This window comes from Haemaphysalis longicornis, unplaced genomic scaffold (genome assembly GCF_048455015.1).
Source record: "Haemaphysalis longicornis isolate Haplotype H1 unplaced genomic scaffold, Haemaphysalis longicornis Haplotype H1 scaffold_2, whole genome shotgun sequence".
Taxonomy (NCBI): Eukaryota; Metazoa; Arthropoda; class Arachnida; order Ixodida; family Ixodidae; genus Haemaphysalis; species Haemaphysalis longicornis.
The window spans coordinates 10,966,096-10,987,352 of NW_027526295.1; the positions used below are offsets into that span (position 1 = coordinate 10,966,096).

At 50.5% G+C, this 21,257-nt stretch overlaps 1 protein-coding gene across 3 annotated transcripts in view; it reads left to right on the forward strand.

The window, feature by feature from the left end:
* The first annotated feature begins 205 nt into the window (after positions 1-205).
* The window catches only part of LOC144168746 (transformer-2 protein homolog beta-like), a 38,870-nt gene continuing 17,818 nt past the window's right edge, over positions 206-21,257 (forward strand). Inside the window, exons 1-8 of one of the 3 annotated variants that reach the window (XM_077697705.1) lie at positions 206-440; positions 9,554-9,729; positions 9,807-9,893; positions 10,865-10,879; positions 13,408-13,459; positions 18,488-18,616; positions 19,343-19,402; positions 19,472-19,587. In XM_077697705.1, coding sequence (XP_077553831.1) covers positions 426-440; positions 9,554-9,729; positions 9,807-9,893; positions 10,865-10,879; positions 13,408-13,459; positions 18,488-18,616; positions 19,343-19,402; positions 19,472-19,587 — 650 coding nt within the window. In that variant the 5' untranslated portion in view covers positions 206-425. Of the gene's footprint in view, positions 441-9,553; positions 9,730-9,806; positions 9,894-10,861; positions 10,880-13,407; positions 13,460-18,487; positions 18,617-19,342; positions 19,403-19,471; positions 19,589-21,257 lie in introns of those variants that run through there. The other 2 variants (XM_077697704.1, XM_077697706.1) reach the window with 2 other exon arrangements.

Genomic DNA, 21,257 nt, shown 5'->3' on the forward strand with positions numbered 1-21,257 from the left:
ACGGCGCTGCATTCGGGCTCGAGGCGTGCGGACAATTTCGAAAGTTGTCTGGGCGAGGCGTGCGGACAGTTTTAAAAATTATCCGCGCGAGGCGTGCGGATAGGGACAACCGTGGCCGGTGGTGATGATGATAATGATAATGATGATGATAAGTGGTTTTTTTTTAGAATTGGTGCGCGGCGACCGAAGCGCCGCGCACCGGCCACCTTCACCAACCCTGCACTCCACACCGGCAACGCCGCCGGCTTGTTCGTGTAGCCATCTTGTCTCCAGCGTGGCGTAAGCTGCCTCGTTCTCTTTTCCTAGGGGTATCTGCGCAGTGGATTGGTTCCGGCACTGCAGAACTCGGTGCGGTATTCTCGTGTTGCGCGGCGTGGAAGGATTGTTCCCCTGCCTTCGGTGCAAGCCGTTCCAGCTTCTCGAGGATGAGTGACCGCGAGGTAAGTTGCTACGCGAACGCCGCCGCGCCCGCTTCGGCACGGCCGCGGCTTTGGGGCGCTCGTGAAACGGCCTTGCTTAGGTATTGCCGCTTCCTTCGGCGAAATTTATTGCGTATTTCACATGTAGGCGCTGTTTGGCGCCTCGCTGGCTGTCGTGCACGGCTTTGCGACCGCGACATGAGGCGCGCCAACATGGCGCGCACAAAGCGGCGTCCAAGCACGGGAGCCGAGCCGGCCCTCCTTTCAAGGTCGCGTGGTTTCATGCAGCGAGTCGGTGGTCACCGCTCCTACGGCGTCCTGCTGTTGAGAGCAGCTCGGTCGACCGCTTTTCTGAGGTTCCCCCGCTGTGCGTAAACAATCGCGCTCCTCCGCGTTCTTTCGAGCGTTCGCGGATAGCGCCAGCGGGACCCTTGCTCCCACTTTGGTCGTCACGCAGCATATGCTCGTTACGGCACGCGATACCCAGTTGATTTGGCGTTGAGCCCGAATGCTTTGCATCTGAACGTCGTGCCGTCACGTGGCAATGCAAATTCGAAAGGACTATGAGCGACTAAGTCGCGTCTACATGGCGGATGTTTAGTGGCCGCAAAGACGTGCGCTAACGGTATCTGTTCGCACGGGGCGTTCTTTCAAAAGACGATGGGCCTGCTAGCGAGTTGGCGATGTAGAACTCGTTAAAACAATGGCGTCGCCAATGCTTTCGAACCGAATGTCTGTTACGAACAATTGTTTTACAAGTGAATCGTGCAAGGGATTTTTCCTGAACGTGTAGTGCTGCGGAAACTTGGGAATCGTTATTTTTGTAAAAGAAAATCAAATTGCGTTTATAACTTCAGATCGGATGGTGTTTTCATTGCGAGAAATCACCTATGCTGTGGCAGCAGCCAGAGCACCCCAAAATTCCTCTGCCGCTTCCCTTGAAAAAAAGCGACTGTTCTCTGTGCACCTAACCCGATGTAACTGAACCTAACCCAGCCCAACCACACCAAACACAATCTACGTTAAGGGCACTCGCCTGATCACATTCCTAGGGGACTTGCTCATTCATGTCCACCGACGGGCTTCAAAAGCATCGTGTACTGATAGGAAAGGTTTTTCAAATTCATTAAGATGTTCTTAACTTCTTTTAGAAATATATCGCTGCTTTACTGAGATGAAAAACATTTTGGTTTATCCAGTTTTCTCTGGGTGGCACTAGCTGTCTAGCAAGCAAGTTTTGGCAAGGTCCTCGAAGGCGTTGCCAAATCACCCCCCTACGCGGCTGGGTAAAATCAAGACATACTGATCAGTTGCAGTTGCGAAACGACACCAGCGAGGATTGCTGTACTGGATGGGAGCAGTCTGTCTTGATTTTTATCCAACCGGCCAAACCGCTTCCGCTCGCTGACTAGCCAGCGTCACTATCAATAATTAAGTGACACTGGCCAGTCAGTGAGCGGAAGTGGTTTGGCTGGTTCGGTAAAAATCAAGACAGACTGCTCCCATCCTGTACAGCAATCCTCACTGGTGTCGTTTCGCAACTACAACTGATCAGCCTGTCTTGATTTTACCTAACCGGACAAACCGCTTCCGCTCACTGACTAGCCAGCATCGGACATGGGTTCGCCGGGTAGGGGGTGATTTGGCAACGCCTCTGAGGACCTTGCCCAAGTTTTTTTTTTTTTTGCAGTGCAGAAGTGACATATCTCCAAAATGGGCAAACAAGGCCGTTGTGAACATTGGTTTGTATTTGTGGAGCTTTTCTTATCACTGGGCAATGGTTTCTAAGTCTGTGGGTCATGAAGTGGTGAGCCTTATAGGAATGTTCACAGGTGGGGAGTACTGGCACCAAATTCCGATTTCTCAAAACTGGTATAGTTCGCTTCATAAAGCTCCCAAGTTGCCTTTCTATGATTAATGGCGTCAAACGTTGCTTGGAACCAATTCTAAATGGATGTTATTGGCACCGTTTTGAGAGCCGGAAACGCTGGCCCAGCCGCTCTGCGACGCCGGTGGAGGGGTGACGCAGAAGCGTCCTGCCAGTCTTACTCTGGAGGGGTCTGACCCTTCCCTCTCACCAACAACACAAAGTAAACATTTTGGTGGTGTTCTGGCGTCCTTTGAGCGTCCTGTTTCACCCTGTCAGCCGCAAATGTTTCTGACTGGCTCAGTGCGGTGGAACTAACCTTTTATTGAAATGATAGGGGGGAAACAACGTCGTGAAAGGTTGTTGTCTGGCTTGAACAGAGAATCTGACGTCATGGCCGCTGTAGAGCCCTTGCGGCCGAAACTGATACCATTCATAATTGGCAGCGACCTGCCGCGGTGGCTCGGTGGCTAAGGCGTTGCACTGCTGAGCACGAGGTCGCGGGTTCGATCCCCGGTTGTGGCGGCCGCTTTTCTGATGGAGGCGAAAAGCAAAAACGCCCGTTTGTACAAGATTTCAGCGCACGATAAAGATCCCCAGGTGGTCAAAATTAATCCGGAGCCCTCCACTACGGTGCGCCTCATCGCCTGCGTTGCGTCGGCGCGTTAAACCCCACAATCAATCAATCAATCATAATTGGCAGCACTTTGGCCACTCTGAACTTGTGTGTTATGTTTTATGGGGGAGTTCCCCAAAATACGGAATACACAAATTTAGTGTCACTTTTTTAAACCAAACTTGGAAGAACCCCGCGTGTTGGTATCATGGTCATTGTAGAAATGACTCAACTGCGAAAAAATTAGGTGACAGAAGCCCTAATGATTAAGAACTTGTCAAATTCTGCAAACAGCAAAGGGGGGATTTTAGCAGAGTTTGGGTTTCGGCTAGTTGGTAGCAGTAATCCATGATACCTGTCGCGGTGGCTAAGGCTGCTGAGCACTGCGGGTTCGATCCCCGGTTGTGGCGGCCGTTTTTCTGATGGAGGCGAAAAGCAAAAACGCCCGTGTGTGCGAGATTTCGGCACCCGTTAAAGATCCCCAGGTGGTTAAAAATAATTCGGAGCCCTACAGTGTGGCGTTGGCACATTAAACCCTACAATCAATCAAGCCATAACTTTGTGTAGTGCAGAAAACGGACAATGACAGAAGGCGGGTGCTCTGTCGCCTCCTCCTGTCCTTGTCCATTTTTTGCACTGCATGAAGTAAAGGGAAATATTCAGCTATTTGGGAATGGAATGTTCATTGTATTGGTTGAAGTTTGGTATACCACGGGTCCACCCGTCCTATGCCAACTTGTCGCAGGTAAACTGGTCAGGAATGCGAACTCGTCATGGGGCATTTTGTACGCGCAATTCTCGTGTTGCCAGAACATTCGTCACCCAGAGAACTCTCAATTGGAGCTTGTTCTGGAACGTCAAAGTGATGTGACCGCCTGCTTTGCGTCGCCTTTTAAAGAAAGGAGTGTGTGCATGTAGCCAGGGGGGTGTTTGGGGGTTCGAGCGTAACACGAAATTTTTTCTAGGCGGCACAGGAGCCACACCTCGTCCTCTATTCATTCAAATCTTCTGCTTTCCAATACCCTGCCCCCGAAAAAAGTTTTGGCTAGTGTGAGTGTGCTCGAGTTCTTTGCCGAAGATGTATGTTAACATACCTGCATACCTCATTATGTTAAAATTATAATTAGATTCAAACTTATATCGCATGACGCACTTTGATCCCCTTACTTCTTTTTTAGGGCTCACGTGATTTGACCGTAGACCATTCTGTGTGGCCCTCTAAAAGCCAGTACTTTGTTTTCAGTGTTGCGGAGCAGTGAAATCCAGATGCCAAAACCAACATATTTTCTGTGGCCAAGTTTACATTGCAAAATTTCTCTGGTATCAGGCCTGCTTTCAAAACACAAGCACTCCTTCTCGCTGTCCTCTCCTTTCCCCCAAGAAAAGCGCTTCAGCTGGGTTTAAAGGGTTCAGACGTGTGTGCAGGTCACACCAGGATGTGGTCACACAGACCTCTCCGCCACCCTGCCCAACTACATCTGTAACCATTGTCCATACCAGCTAAGCACCCAACCTCAACGCCCCTGTATGATCAGCCCTTCAAAGAAAAAGAAAAGCAGCACTTCAGGGCATTATACACACGTGCAGGTCGCACAGACCTCCCCAATTCCTCCTAAAGGCACGGTTAGACTATCGGCCAACTGCCATCGGCCAACTGCCGAGTTGCCAGACCGCGTTGTCACATTACGCCAACGGCGACACAGACACGTCGGCTGATGGAAAGTCGCCGGAGTGTGACTGACTCACCGACCGAAGACGCCAACAAAACCAGTCGCCCGATGCGTCGTCGGGAATTGACCGAGAAGCGAAAACTGCGCCCCAACAACATTCGTGCCGCAATGAATGCGGGCTCTATTTTGTTAGTTTCTGGAGTGTCCGGTCGCCCGACGCGTCGTCGGATATCGACCGAGAAGCGAAAATTGCGCCCTGAAAACATTCGTGCCGCAATGAATGCGGCTCTATTTTGTTAGTTTCTGGAGTGTAATAAACTCGGTAAGGTCCATGAAGCCCATACTACTCAACAGCGCTAATGCAATCCGTATTTTGACCCGCTGCGGTGTCTCAGTGGCTAAGGCGTTGCGCTGCTGAGCACAAGGTCGCGAGTTCGATTCCCGGCCGCGGCGGCCGCTTTTCTGATGGAGGCGAAAAGCAAAAACGCCTGTGTGTACGAGATTTCGGCGCACGTTAAAGATCCCCGGGTGAAAATTAATCCGGAGCCCTCCACTACGGCGCGCCTCATCGCCTGCGTTGCGTCGGCGCGTTAAACCCTACAATCAATCAATCAATCCGTATTTTGGCGTTCGACGCTTCAACCGTGCTCTTCGGCGATGCCGCTACCCCGGAGCTGCAAACTGCGTATGCGTGTGCAATCGACTCGCCTGTAGAAAATATAAGGTCAGTTTAGTGCAGAAGAAGAGTTCCGTAGGGTAATTTGCGTAATCAGAGATCTATATCGGCCAAGGTTTTAACGTAAAACGTAAAACCAAAGTACGGCAAGCACTATCCCTGCAGTGCAAAATTGCAGTCGCAGCCGGGCGCACTTATTTTTGCGAGCGCTTTTGCGAAGGAGCAGAGTTGATGGCGATCAGCTGTTGCGGGGCCTTCGCGGAACCTTGCTGCGCAAGCGCTATTCAAGAAATTTCCGAGATTAACAGCGCGAAAGAACGGGACAACAGAGAGTAGACAAACACAGCGCTGTGTTAGTCTACTCCTCTGTTGTCCCGTTCTTTCGCGCTGTTAATCTCGGAAATGTGTACCAACTGGCTTGCCTACAATCTATGTTGAAGAAATTTCAGTTTACCAGCCAGGAATTCTGTAAACTAGCTAGTAAACACCGACGTATGACTCGAAGGCCGGGCCGCCGTCTAGTACACTGTCCATTTCGCGGTGCGATAGCATTTGTGCGGTGGCGCAGTGGTCTCGCGCGTCGTCCCCGCCCGGTCAACGTGTTGTGGGTTCAATGCCCGGTGGTGACATCCCTTTTTTTTTTTAGCGGTTTTTAAGGGGCATGGTTTGCATATCCAATTCGCCAACCATTTTCTGCGTGATTTTGAGAAGAAACTACCTCTGTTATAAAAATTTTCTTGGAAACAGCGAGTGGCTTCTGGAGCCCCAGCAATTTTACTTTTCTTGTGCCACGTTTCTCGAAAATGTGGTACCATGGTGCACTGTAAGACCTTCTCTATTAGAGGTGGTTAAATTTCTGCTGACATACGCACTAACTTGTACACATATTCTACGTGCTACAGAGGTCTTTTCGCGGCGGTTCATCCATAACATCTGTGTTATTACGGCCGCGGCAACACCGAACACAGCTCTTTTTTCTTTGTCAGTGATCCAACAAGAAGTTACAAGCAGCGCACACGCGAGTACACACGAACGGCTTCAGTAGCAGAAGCGGCGACGCGATACTTCAAGTTTGACTAGAGAAAGATCTCCGGTGGAGAGGCGAGGCGGCGGAGTGGGCCGTCACGCGGTTGCGGCGTGGTGTGACAAGCGCGTCGGCCGACATACCGCAGATACCGATGCCCCGCCGATTTCTCACAGACGCAAACGGTTGGCCAACGGTCGGCGGCGGCGTGGTGTGACATGGCCGCCGACACGGTGTTGGCCGACCAAATTGGCCGATGGTCGGGCTAGTGTGACCGTGCCTTAAACAGCTGTAACGAGTATAACATTGTTGAAACCATCCTCGGACCGCTTTCAATGCCAATTTCCGGTCACTGCTTCGAGGGTTCGCACAGTCGCGGTGTGACGAAACCCATGCGACGAAAAGGCAGCTTGCCCGAGAGTTCCTATCTCAAGATGGCATTGTACCAAGCGGCCGATATGACGAGTGGGCTCATTCCCTCTGCCATACTGCCACAGGAGCAGCTTCCTGAGGATGCTCCAGGGGGCGTGCCTAGTCAATCACGGGCGACTACCGGGAGCAATTCTCTGCCGGTAGAATGGACAGTGCCAAGTTTTTAAATCTAGCTGTTCAGTGCGACAGCTGAGCTTCGCACTGGGGCAAGTGAATGTTAAAGCTTTCGATTCGTCAATGCGTAAATGTGGGCTAGTTGGTTCGAACTGTGAAACATGGTTGAGTAGCGCGGTAGGTACGGGACGACAGTAGAGACCACACAGGACTAGCGCTAGTCCTGTGTGGTCTCTACTGTTGTCCCGTCCCTACCGCGCTACTTAACCATGTTTCGCTTCCGACTCTCGTTGAAATTATAGTGGAGCATTGGGGGATCGCAAGTGGCATTTGAAGCCCCTTGTTTGAGTCTGATGCACCGAACAGGACAGGAGTACACGACAAGTATCCATACAATTGTTGTTGCACAGATGCATCAGTCTGCTTCTGCGGTGGCATGCGCTGCTCACGGGGGCCAAACTTTAACTGCACAAAAACGATGAACAATAATTTTTACAGCGGGAGCAGATGGAATTTTACGTGCAGTAAGTAACCCACATAAGGACCAAAACACAATCGTGTTTTCAGATACTTTGAGAGTTTAAGACAGGGAGAGCTAGTAGACATGGTTCTAAATAATGTCGTTCAATCGATAGTGTTGGCCTATTCTGACAACATCCAAATATTTGCTGGGTGCCATAGACATCACAGGTCCCATGCCAGGACATGAAGAAAACAGTGGTAACAGAAAACTCTGCTAACAGTGGCAACAGGAATTGGACGAACCAATCCTTAACAAAGTAGATTTAAAAAAAAACCACTGTTGGGTCAAAAAAAAGGAAGCTGCGGGACCACTAGCAGCAACAATGGAAGAGAGAAGTAGAGAATAAACTACATATCGTTAACCACCAAATAGAAAAGCCCCCTGCTGAAAAACATGACAGATTTGTAGAGGTAGCATTATGCAGATTGAGAATTGGCCACACACACATCACACACTCATACCTTTTAACGGACGCAAACAAGCCGCACTGTCATCGGTGGAGGGGGGGGGGGGCAGCTCTCAGTTCTTCATATGCTTATTGAATGCAAGATGTGCAACATGGAGAGAAAACATCATTTTCATGAAATATGCACTCATTGCATACCCTGGCACCCTTCGTTATTTTTATCAGATAGTCCCATGTTTTCTTATAGAAGTCTGATTACCTTACCGATGTTGACTTCTTAATCATACTCCCCATGATCTCACTTGGCTTCATGTTCCATCGTTGGGTTTTTGAACACCTTGCCTGCCAACATTTCTTACTTTTAATTATGGCCCTCTACACCAACTTTAATGTGGTGGATTTTTTACGGATTCCATTTTATTATCGCCTCATCCCACCATTGTCATGGTACTCTTTGCCCTGGTCAGTCTTGCGCCATAAAACCCTGAATCATCATCAACAGAAAAATGAAACAGATTTACTGAAATACCTGGGCAGACGGGGAACTGGCCACACGTGTGGTACTTGTCCTCGCCCATTGAACAGCACTGATGTGGAGGATGCTTTCCCGAGATCTATCGACACGCCATACTCCCCTGCAACCATCGCTATTTTTAGCACAGGAACCTGTTTCCCACGAGTCGCCTTGTAGTGTACGTGCAAGAAGTACGTTCAATACTTCCTACCTACCGCTCGTAATGCCGAGATCTTTAAATTTTAATAACGTTTTAGACTGAGGGCCCCGTACCAGTGATTTAGTTTTAGCTTCCTCACATCCTTTCCCATTGTATTTTATTACGGCGCTCTTTGGCCTCGATGCCCTCGTGGGTGTTTGCCTGCTGTGTGGTGTGCTTCAGATTCCCTTCGGCAAAGCCTTTGTATGCACATACAGGGCTGCTCTTTTAGAGGGGCCAGGGAGTTTCTCTTGGGGGGTGCACACATCTTGCCAGCAGTGCTGCATATTGCTACCCTTGTTGTGGGAAGCAGTGCCCTGGATGCAGGCTGTGCCACAACAGGGACTTATTGTGGCCCTGGATGCGTGCTGAGTTGCACGGTGGAAATTCGCGGTCACAGTCCTAGCTGTGAATACCACCGGGATGGGCGCTTGTCTCTGTAGCCATTACTGCAAAAGTGCAGCTGGCAATTTTTCAAGTTGTATGTAGGGTGCGACAGCAAGTTTCACTGGCATCAAACTGCAGTTGCTGCCCTCAAGTTGAGCTTCTTCAGGGGGTGGCCCCAGCAGATTCTGCTCTTTGAAACTGCTCATGATGCATTTATGCGAGATTTACTCGAGGATTTATGCATAAAAGAAAGATTGGGGATGTGCTTTGCAAGCTTAAAAGCAATATGCTTGTTTGCTGATGGCTGGTAGACCCAACACATGTTTGGGGCTTAAAGATGAGGTGGCAGCCAAGACAACTTGATTTAATCATGCTAACACCAGCATGTTTAATTAAGCATTGCAATTGTGAAGTCCTTTGAGTTGGTAAAAAAAAAAAACGAACGAGGTGCTAAATGCCCATTTTTTCCTTAGTATTGGTGCTGTTCATGAGCCTACCTTTGCGCGTGTAATTTGCAAGATGCTCCACGAGAGTTTGGTCATTGTGGTGCCTCCAAGGGACGAAAATGAGGGTTGCCACAAGACGGGTTGCACCATCCAGACTTGCGTACACGAGGTGACTGGTTCACAGTGGGGGTTTAACACTGATGCGAGAGCAGGGTGGGTCCAGTGGGTCGAGCGATGGTGTCGTCCTGCCTTGGGTGCAGGGCAGCCCCGAGGAGGAGACGGTGGAGGAGTACCCGCAGGGGGGCCACGCGGAGGAGGAGGAGGAGGAGGAGGCTGCCACCGGCGAGCGCGAGGAAGAGGAGGATGGCCGCAAGAGCCGCGAGGAGGGCTCGCCCGAGGAGGAGGACTCGCGCGAGGAGCGCCGCCGACGCTCCCGGTGAGGGGCTGGCCTTGACGGCCCCCTCTCTCTCTCGCAGAGCAGTGCTGCTGCAGCTGCCCCCTTCTCTCTCGCAGGAGCCGTTCGTCCCGCTCATCCCGGCGTCGCCACCGCCACTACAGCCGCTCCCACTCCCGGTCGCCCAGGCGCAGCCGATACTACTAGTGAGTGCAGTTTTTTTGGTGCTGGCCTGATGGCCAAATCGGGTGTGCATGCTATGGCATACAGGAGATGGTGGCGGCAGAGGCGGTGTTTTCTGCATGCACGCACCAAGCAACAAATGAGTGGGTGCATTACTTTGGACCCAGGCACTGGGAGAGTTCGCCATGAAAAATGTGCCCGTGCTCCGAGTGTTGCACCCGAACAGAGGTGCTGATGCGTGCCCCTAGGGATAGGAACAGCTCAAATGCGGTGCTGCTTTTTCACGATATCTCGTAATTGGTGCAGCAAGCTTGTCTGACGATTAATTGAAGTTCTGTAACAAATGCACCCCATTCATTTGTGGCGGGAAATTGGTCAGTCTCCCAGTTTGCCTGGCGAAACCAGAGCGTGCGAAGTGTCGGCATTCTCGTGAGCACTCCGCATCACAGACAGCTTTAGTGCAACAACGACCAGCCCCGTCTGCAGTTTGGCGTCTCCTATTAGTTTGGGGTTTATCTAAACTCAAGTTTCGCGTTGCCACTGTGTGTGCCTCGGATAGTGAATTCTGAGCGGTGCTGGCAGATCTGGCACATCGCACAGCCAACAACATGTCAGAATTGTGGTATGCGGATTCCTGAAGTATCGCACAAATGGCCAACTGGCGATAACATTGGATGCCAGGCACGATGCACAGAACTGAAACCGTGACTACTTTGAACTGCAATCGCATCACGAGACAGATACGCGTCGTCTGCTGTAGCCGTGGCAGCTGCCGCAAATGTCGCAGGGTATTTTTTTGTTCTGTTGGGCTTTATGAATTCAATACTGGATAAACGAGGAAAGGTGTGTTTATTTGAGCCTGTCCATGCTATGCAAACAAAACCAGCAGTTCGACAAACTAACATCTTGGGCCAAGTGAAGGGACCTTTGTTCCGGCTCAGCTGTGGCTGCGCGTCGGACTGAGCGGTTCCTTGTCTCTCTTCTCTTGCAGCAGCTCTCGCAGCCGAAGGTGAGGGTCTCTGCCTGGCCGGCTGGTTCCTTTGTGCAAGCACTCGGTGATGCTGCATGCTTTGGCTGCCTTGGCGGAATGCAAGTTGACCGGCCTGGTGGGAGCTTGTGGGGACGGAACATTTCGCTGCTGCTTTGCCATTGCCATTGGTGGAGTAATGGTGACCATCTCTCAATGTGGCAGATCTTCTGCTGCATGATCGTGAGGGTCCCACGTCTACCAGAAAAGAAAGTTTTAGTACGGAAGTCTGTCGGGACGTAGTTCACTCTGCCTAGGTTACCATGAAATACGGCCAACTGCACTCAAATTTTTCTTTGTCCAAATTTGGTCAAAATAGTCTATGCTCTTAAAGTCGCCATGGCGAAATCCTAAGCTTCGTATGCACAGATCAAACGAGGTACCGTCGTTCAAAGTAGCTCCGTCCAGACGACTTTTGCACCTGGCGGAGAGTCGCCGAAGTTCCGACGGCCTGTGACGGAGGTTAGGGAGCCTGTCCCGTGAAGCTCGCGCTTCTCCGGTGACTTGCACGGTGTCCCGCTTGGCGCAGGGACGCACACATTTGCCCGGAGTTGCTCTGCTACACCACCGCGCTATGCTGCCATCGCAGCAATATTCACATTTTTTTTTTTTTTCAATGCAATAAAGGAGATTAGAAGCCTATTAACTATTCACGCGCTTGCGAACGTTCTGGAGTTACCAATAATATTTCTACTAAAAAAAGCGCGCCAAGCACACTTGCCTTAGATTTCTCATTCCTATTGCATCTATCACAGAAAAAAAAAATCTTTTATACATTATTGACCATTTGCTCTTCCGCGTCCAATATTTGGAAATTTGGGTGGGCAAACGCCACCTCCATCACTTTGACCTCCAAAGTTTTGCCACCTGAGTATAGTTGTACATTTGTGCGACTTTTGCCTCACTCGCTAAGTGAACCGATATCAGCCTTGCTCGTGGCAACAAACACACCCAAAGAATTATCGACCGTCGTCTTTGCGAAGTGGGGAAGATAGCAAATGCTCCTCTGATAAACAATAAACTTGATTTTTTTTTTTTCTTTTTTTTTTTTTTTTTTTTCAATTGCGCTGCTGAGCACGAGGTCGCGGGTTCGATTCCCGGCCGCGGCGGCCGCTTTTCTGATGGAGGCGAAAAGCAAAAACGCCCGTGTGTACGAGATTTCGGCGCACGTTAAAGATCCCCAGGTGGTCAAAATTAATCCGGAGTCCTCCACTACGGCGCGCCTCATCGCCTGCGTTGCGTCGGCGCGTTAAACCCCCACAATCGATTGATTTTTTTCAATTCCCAAATGAAGTATTTACTTTTGTAGAGCGCTAGATTTAGTTTACTTGAAAGTAAAATGTTTTCAACAGCACATGTTTCTGGTGAAAGTAGGTAGATAGGTAACTTTTTTTTTCGTGTTTCAGTGCATCATTTAGCCGTGGAAGCTGGCTTATAGTTTAGATCCCTTTTATAATTCGACTCTCCATGTGCAGCAAGGCATAATTAATACTTGGATGATATTCGCGATACTGTTTGCATGTAATGTATAGTACAAACAGGGATTGATCTCCGCCCGCATGCGGTTTTTTCCTTCAAAGAGAGCGATGTGACAGCAGAGGCGCCATCTATAGCCAAAGCTGCTTCTTGGTATCGCACAAGCAACTAGCTTTTTAAATCAGGGCCCGCTTTTTTACTCGGAGTGCCAAGGATGGCTACAACGGCAGTTATTCTGGTGGAAAAATAGCTGTCGTACGGTCTACTTCATTACGGTTGATAGCAACGCGATTTTGGAATTGCGCCTAACTACATTATCCTGGGCAAACTTGAGTGGGAGCTCTCCTGTGGGCGTAACAGTGTGAAGTGCGACGCTACCAAGCGCATTTGAAGGCGGCTCTGGGCGGCCGCCGATTCTAGCGCGTCCGCTTCCGTTCTATCACATGCGTCACATGCGGCCACCGGTAATGGCCACCTTTTCTATTGTTTTGGTTCCATAAACGCCAATGTCGTGAGCCATTTGCGTAGTCCACGTTCATGTTGGAAACGTAGCATTTTGCATTTTGGACTCTTCTTAAGAGTACTATTAGGTGACACTTTTTTTACATTGAAAATTTGAGTGCAGTTGGGCTTCAAGGGCAGATATTGAGTAATTCACCCATGGTACTTGCCCAACAGCCGTACCCCTTGCAATAATTTGGAAGCGGAAAAACGAAAATGCAGCCAAGAACTGTGTGGTGCAGGACAGCCAATGTGTTCAGGTGCAAAGTTTGATTGCTGCGCCACTGGGAGAAGGGCTGTGCTGTATGCCACCGTGGCGAGGCCAATCGCTGCAGAGTGACTCGGGACTGAAGCGGGCAGCATGACGGTGCAGCGTATTTTATTTGCTCATGTGTTAACATTTCTGCTGGCCTATGTGCAGTTGGGGCCCAGAAGCCATTTCTCTCTTTCTGTTATCAATGTGGTTTATCTCTGCAAGTAGCAGAATGCACTGCGTTTTGTGGGCAATGAAGAAGCGCCCTTTGCCCTTGCAGGAGCCACAGCCGGTCGCCCATGTCCAACCGGAGGCGCCACGTTGGCAGCCGGGTGAGTGCTGCTTCCTCTCCTAACACTTTCCCGCCCACAGGAAAAGCGGGGATTCTCGGTACTCTGCAAACAAATTTTCCCCACTCGGAAAAAAAGTGTAATACAGTTAAACCTCGATGTAACGAACTTCAATGTAACGAAACCCTCGATGTAACGAACCACGGAATTTTTTGTAACTTCAAGTGTATGCACACCATGTATTTTCACCCTCTGTGTAACGAAGTCCCGTTTGCCGGAATTTCAATGTAACGAAGTTTCATGGAGAACGAGGCACGATATTTTGTAGAAGTAGGTTTTGGAAGACGCAAGCGCCAAAATGGGGTCCCAATAAAACGCGAACGGCGACACGGGTCGCCCAATGCCGCGGATGCAAGTCCCTTGCCTACAAACTGCGTGGCGTGCATACACGGCTGGCGCACTGTTTCTGTCGGAGCTTAATTTCTACGGCTTAATCGCCATCAGCGTGAACCGCACGCAGGGTTTTCTCCCTGCAAAAACGCAAAACGCGCCCCGCAAGCCACAGGCGCGCTGACGCAGCCGCGGAGACCACCCGCACGATGCGGGTAGCTCCAGCGACCACTTCTAACGTCTCGCTGAAACGCAACTCGAGGGGCATATGAGAGGGGCATGCGAGAAAAAAAGCGGATAACGTGGGTGAAAATTTCATTGTAAAACGTGACGCGCCGCTTACGAAAGCGCCCATCAAATATCCTCCGTGGTTGTAAGCCTAATCGCCTCTGGCGTTGCCGCCGCTGCCGCAAGCCGCCGCTTTGCACTTCGTTCGAGTTCGCTCATGCTTGTTGGGTTTCGTCGTCCCAGCAAGCATTTGTGAATCTTTATGAGCCTTGCACGCGCATTTTTTTTCACACCGGCGTCCGCGATTGCGTGCCGGCGGCGGGAAGTGACTCGCGCTGCGCGCGGCAGCCTGACCAGTTTCGCCATGGTTTCGCCAATGGGGAGGCGCGAACCCTATGGCGGGAGCTTCGAAGCGCTCGGGGATGCCGGCTGGCTAGACGATAAGGCCGCCGCTAAGGATATTTGGTGGGCGCTCTCGTAAGCGGCGCGTATGGCGTTTTACGTTGAAAATTTCGCCCACGTTATCCGCTTTTTTTCTCGCATACCCCTCTCGTTTGCCCCTCGAGTTGCGTTTCAGCGAGCGGTTAGAATCGGTCTCTGGAGCTACCTGCATCGCGCGGGTGGTCTCCGCGGCTGCGTCAGCGCGCCTGTGGCTTGCGGGGCGCGTTTTTGCGGGAAGAAAACGCTCCATGCGGATCACGCTGATGCCCGCGTAGACGATTAAGCACCGATAGAAACAGAAACAGTGCGCCGGCCGTGTATGCGTGCCACGTTTTCTTTTTCAGGAAACGCTTCACAGGATGAACACTTCATTATAACCGCGAATTTCAATGTAACGAAGTAAATTACGAATTTTACCGACTTCGTTACATCGAGGTTTAACTGTATATAAGTGTGTGGCCTCAAATTGTCGAAGAGTGAAATCTTTTGCACGAGTAATTGTTTCAAAAGACAGGAATTATTTGAAAAAAAAAAAAAGCTGTACAAGAAAGGGGCAAACAAAAAATAAGCAAAAAAGTTGGTTTGCTCCTCAAAAAACAAAATATTTTAGATGTACGTTTTGTACATTACTATCAGTTCAAAACTCCCGCAAATATCAAAATGCAAAATTTCTTGACTTGCAAAAAAAAAAAGTTAGCACTGGTGGGTTTGTTGCCACTGCGAAGCAGTTCCTCAAAACATAGGTTGGCCACACGTGCTTTGCCGAGAACAGTGGTTTCCTGCTCAGCTCTTTTTTTTTTCTCTCCCCGTAGCACAATTTACAGTTTTGATACTTTCGCATTTTCTTGAGCTTGTGTTGGACAGGTGTGTCAAGTTCTGGGCCAGTTTGGTGCAGCGTCGCAGATCCGATGTCAAGATGTCCTCTAAGTTGGTGCTACTAGTGTAATTCAAGAATTCGCTTGTAGAATCATCCAAGTTGCCTAAAGGGAGTTACGGGTCTTTGGATCCAAAAATTTGACCAAAAAGTCGATTTATCAAAACTGCCATTTTCGGAAAGTAGAGCTATTTTTCTTCCGGTCAGTCAAGACCCAGGAGTACATATTTGAGCCATAATACAGTGGAATCTCAGTGATACAATTGTTAACAGATGTATAGCACAAAAAAAACCGACAAAAAATGCACGAGGACGAAGCGCTAATAGCGCTTCGTCCTCGTGCATTCTTTGTCCTTCGTCTTTTTTGCGCTATACATCTGTTAATAATGATCGACCAACTAGCCCAACAACGTACTTTACAGTGATACAAATTCGGTTAATACGAATTTCGTTGTGATAAGAATTTTCAAAACGCCCTGGCGGAAATGCATTGTATGCAATGTAAACAAATTCGGATGATTCGTACGCATTTATCACTCCAGTGCGGGTGATACAAACACGCGAGCCGCGAGCAGGCGACTGCAGCGTGGATGGGAGGCGGGAGTGTTGGTGCGGCCTTGGTTGCACGCGGGCAGAAAAGCATTAGTCCTACCCCGCTGACGGTAATCCTCCTCGTGGGGTGTTTACAATAGCGGCAGGAGAGGTGCTGTTCCGAACAAACGCTACGTTTCGCCCTCTCGATGCCTGTTCCTTCTCCCCCCCTTTTATCTCCCGCTTCAATCTCTTTTCTCTGTACCTTTCGTTTCCACTGGCTGCAGCTCGGTTGCCTCCAGCTTCCTTTTTTTGTATTACACTTTTTGAATAAACCACGGCAATCAAGCGTTCCCTCATTTCTGATGTTGAATACCTTCGCCATTTCAGCAAACTTGGTATGCTCATGTTGAGCGAAAAGCAAGCTACATCTAAATTGTTTTTCTTTTTTCTTTTTTTTCATATGCTCAATAGATGCTCAACTGCCACTTTTAGTAAAACTTCAACTGCGACTGCGATTTTCTCAGCTTCCCCCTTTTTTTTTTTTTTTGCATATGTGCCTAGCCTGACAGCCCTTTTCAGGATTTTTTTTTTCAAAGGGTTTCTACGAACTTCATTCGGGATAAACTTCATTCAAAGGGTTTCTATGAACTTCATTCGGGGTGAACTTCATTCGGGAACTGAATTCGGGATAAAATGAGCTGCATGCTGATGCTATTTTAATTGGCTTAATGTGCTTCAAATAAATGCAGGGTGTCTAGCGACCGGGAAAACAGGGAAAAGTCAGGGAATTTTGAGTCACCGGGAAAAGTCGGAATTGTCAGGGAATTTTTCAATCAAGTAGTACCAGTCAGGGAAAACCACTTCGGGGCCTGCCCACAGTTTTAGAATTGGGTAAAGCAGTGTTAGGCCCCCAAGAAGTTACCGAACGCAACACATTCGTGCGCGACGAAAGCGTGAACCGCATGAAATGTTTTCTGGTGTTTTTGTAAGCGAAAACTTGCTGCGCACGCCTGAGGTGCGCTGACGCCACCGCGGAAACCACCCGCACGCTGCATGCCGAGCGGCAGGCGCCGGCAACATCGCAGCAGCACCTGCCGCGGAGTAGTGCGGTAGCTTCGACTGCTTCTAACCGCTCTTTAAAATGCTACTCAAGGCACAAACGCACTCGCTTGTGCAGGAAAGGAGCCACCGCAGGCACGAAATCGACGCGGGCGTGAAAATACCACGCACGAATTGCGTGCAGAAACTCGCTGTGCGGTTCATGCAGCTTGCCGCTTGCTTAGGTTGCTGGGTGCACTTGCGCAGAGGGACGATGTAGATGGCGCCCAAATAGCACGCACAATGCGCTTCTTTTTTTAACGAATTTTAAAAGGCAGCACTTTTTGGGAGCTAATCTTGAAATAACTTCTTGTGACATCAGGAGCCAGAATGACATAATCAAAAAGGAAGATGACATGGTTTAGCGTGAACCGCGTGGGGCGTTTTCTGCTCGCGAAAACGTGCCGTGCACGTCACAGGCGCACTGACGCTGCCGCGGAACACTCGTATGCTGCGCGCGGTGCTGCTGGCGGCGGCAGCTTCGACTGCGAAGTGGTGACGGGAACTCGAGCGACCGCTTCTGAGCGCTCTCTAAAATAGGCATGCACGAAGTTGCTTGTGTGGTAAAGGAGCTTATAATGCGGGCGAAAACGGTACTATAAAACATCCGTGCCGCTAGTGAAAGCGCCCATGCAATACCTGCCGGGGTGGTAAGCCTTAAAATCTCTGGCAGAGCCAGCCGGCTGTCTCCAGAGCTTCGAAACTGCCGCCATGAGGCGCGCGGCTCCCCATTAGCGCAAGTCGTCAGGCTCCTCCCACTACCGCGCGCGATGCGCGTCATTTTCTGAGCGAGGCAGAAGCTGCCGCGCGTGCGAATCGTCGATGCGGGCGTCAAAAAATCGCACGTGCAATGCCGATGCGCTCAAATCGTGTGCAAAAACGCTCCATGCGGTTCACGTTGCATGTCGAGCCAGGACAATCAAGAAAAAAAAACGAAAGGTGCTCGCTGAAGCGCAACTTGAAGCTTCTATCCCGCAAGACGAAATAAACTCGGTGAAGTCGTAACTGAAGGCAAGCAAACCTCAAACTGAACAAACAAACTGAAGTTAATCAAAGTGGATTTTGAGCATTAGGGCACTTGCAGCAAATGTGTTTTTCCCATGATACAACGTGTTTTCTCTAAGCTTTTTATATGCTTCATGGACCATTTCCTGTTGTATAGGTCAGGGAATTTCATTTACAATGGACATGGAAAAGTCGGGGAAATTGAATTAGGCAAATTGCTATACACCCTGGTCGGTCGCTTTGGGAGCCGCATCGCTGCTAGATACGTTGGGCTTTTTCACTCCGTGGACTGTTTACTGCGCCGGTGTTGGGAACAGAGCGTCTGTGCCCATCCCCTTTTTGGTTCACTAGGAAACGCTGGCCATGATGTTTCCATGCATCCTCAGGGGCAGGTGTTGCCCAGCCCTGAGCCCCGCTTGGTTTCCCAGCAGCGGGCGCCCTTGCGGGTGCGCCCTCCTCGGGGGACCTTCTTGTGTGAGGAAGGTTTGCTGTGCACGCAGGACAACCCGAACACGAGCCGCTGCCTGGGGGTGTTTGGGCTGAGCCTGTACACGCAGGAGCGGGACCTCAAGGAGGTCTTCTCCAAGTACGGGCCCCTCGAGGACGTCCAGGTGGTCTACGACGCACAGGTACGTCTGATTGCAAGGTCCCAGCAAAGAGAAGTTTGCATACTAGTATAAGGCAGAAGAACCAGCTAGAACATTTATTTGCATTGCCACCTTCAGAAAGGCACCTGTGGGAGTGTTGCTACTGGCACTGCTACTTATAGCAATCACTGGCTGTCGTCATGTGACACATCTGTGCTTTCGTGGCTGCGGTCCGGCCCCAGAAGCTCACTGCCCTCAGTTGCGTTCAGTGGGTTTGAAATGAAGCACCTCTTGTATGTAGCCCTGTTGCACTGGCACTTGGAATGGCCGCTAATACAGTTGGACGCCGTAACAGCCGTGGGAAGCGCACTACGGTGGTGGCTGTGCTCGTGTTCAGTGCGGGAGGCGGGCCATGAATGGAGCCCTGGCTTGGGGAAGCAGAGAAGTCACCGGCCTCGGCTGGCTGTGAGTTGGGATGCCCAACCACAGCGGCTGGTTTCTTTGACAGATTCACTCGGGAAATGCGGGTCCCAGAGAGTTGGTGTTGCAGTGCAGGCAAAGGAGGCCTCTGCTGCACTGTTTGTTGTGGGAGGTCTCCTCTCGGTCTGCCTTGGGGGCTAAGTTCTTCCCACCATTGCCCAGTCGTTTGTGCTTTGAGGGTTGCAAGCCACTGCCTCCCCTGCAAGGACGGCTGGCGAGGCGTGCCGCAGGCTGTGGACTGTAGCAGCGCAGCAGTGGTGACCCTGTGCCCCTGTGGTTCTTGTGCAGTCTGGCCGGTCCCGGGGTTTTGCCTTTGTGTACTTTGAGAGCGTGGACGACGCCAAAGCGGTGAGTGCCAGAGGAGGAGTGGTGCGGCGGCGGTGGGAAGAGGGGTGCCCTGACTGGGGGTGTGTGCAGGCCAAGGACCGCTGCAATGGCCTGGAGATCGACGGCCGCAAGATCCGCGTGGACTACTCCATCACCCAGCGGGCACACACCCCAACACCGGGCATCTACATGGGCAAGCCTTCCTAGTGAGTGGGGCCGCCTTTTCGCAGCGACGCTGTTTGTGTCGCAAGGCAGGACCAGCGCCTGCCGCCAGAGAAGCCCACCGCAATCCTAATTTGCAATCATACATGCAGCATAGAGATCAGCATTCGTTTAAGTACCCACAAAACAAGCATTGACACCGCGCAATAGCCCCTATGTGTTCCTGCTAAAGACTAGGCTTGCAGCTGCTCGCCAAAAAAAAGTTGACGTCATTCGAAGGTGAGCGCATGCGTCACACTCAGCCGCCAGAGAAACCCAGCTCCAGCGACCACTAGCCCATCGAGATGATGACGAACATTTCATACCCTTTCACATCAGCATGCGTAGTGGTTTACAAAAGCTTTGCCGGACACCCAGGGCGGCCATTTTTTCATTGCGGGGTCGCAGCAGCGGGTGGCGTTGGCTGTGCGCCATTTTTATCATTTTGACTTGAAAACTATGACCTTTTAAAAATCCTTCAATGCAGGCAGAGACTAAAGATCGGTGCCGGCTTAGATTCGATTAAATGCAAATTGTATAAACCCTTTCTCTGTCACTGACGTACTGGTACGTTTTTGCATTTCCCCTTCGCAGTGTCACTGATGTACTGGTACGTTCTCCATTGTGAGTTCAAAACTTCGCGACATAGCGTAAAGCTAGCACACCTGGACTGTTTTCACATCTGTCGAGTATTTCTGGTAGCTCGTATTGTCACTGTATACACCATTTTCAATAAGCCGGGAAAGGAGGAACATACTCGCAGACCAGTTCTCTCAGCGACCCGCGCGCCTTCCGCTTCCAGCGGAAGCCTGTGTGCGCTTGGCTGCTAACATATGCTCCGCTGCATAGTACAAGAGTGTTTCGCACCATGTTCTGAGTTTTTGTGGAACTTTCAACTGTTTTGGCCAATTCTGCGATGCCGTTCAAGTTGCAAACGTCGCTTGGTCAGCACTGTGCGGTGGTGGGTTAACGAACAACCAGAGAAAGCGAAAAAAAGTCGCCGACAGCGCGCATCTGCACGACACTGCCTGCAGAAAATGCAGTGCGGTTGCGACGTGTTTTTAAGTGCAATGCACTTCTTAAGCGACCCTGAACCTGCGTCCACCGGCGATGCCCGCATAACATACCCACGTGGGGGATTGGCCAGTTAAGTGCGAATGCACTTAAGCGACCCTGAACTTGCGTCCACCGGCGATGTCCGCATAACATACCCACGTGGGGGATTGGCCAGTTAAGTGCGAATGCACTTCTTAAGCAACCCTGAACCTGCGTCCACCGGCGATGTCCGCATAGCATACCCACGTGGGGGATTGGCCAGGAATCTCCTCGTCTTCCTTGGCAACGGGGGGAGATGGGCGCGCGCTACCTGGCCGCTGACATGGCACATACCCACGTGGGGGATTGGCCAGGAATCGGGCGTGAGAAGGGCTAATGCACCCGCTTAAAGGAGTACTGACACGAAATTTCAAAGCTGAGATCCGCTCTAGCAATCAAGTACAACGACAACACAAATAGGTGTCTGTGAATAAATGCATCTTTCTTTCTTTGTAGTTGTGTGTGTGTGCGTGATCTCTCTTTCGCGAAAATTACCGAACCGCGCAAATTCAACTCGTGCATTCGCACTTTCACATTCTTCCCCTCGGGGAAATGCGGGGAATTTTTTGCTGCATCGCTT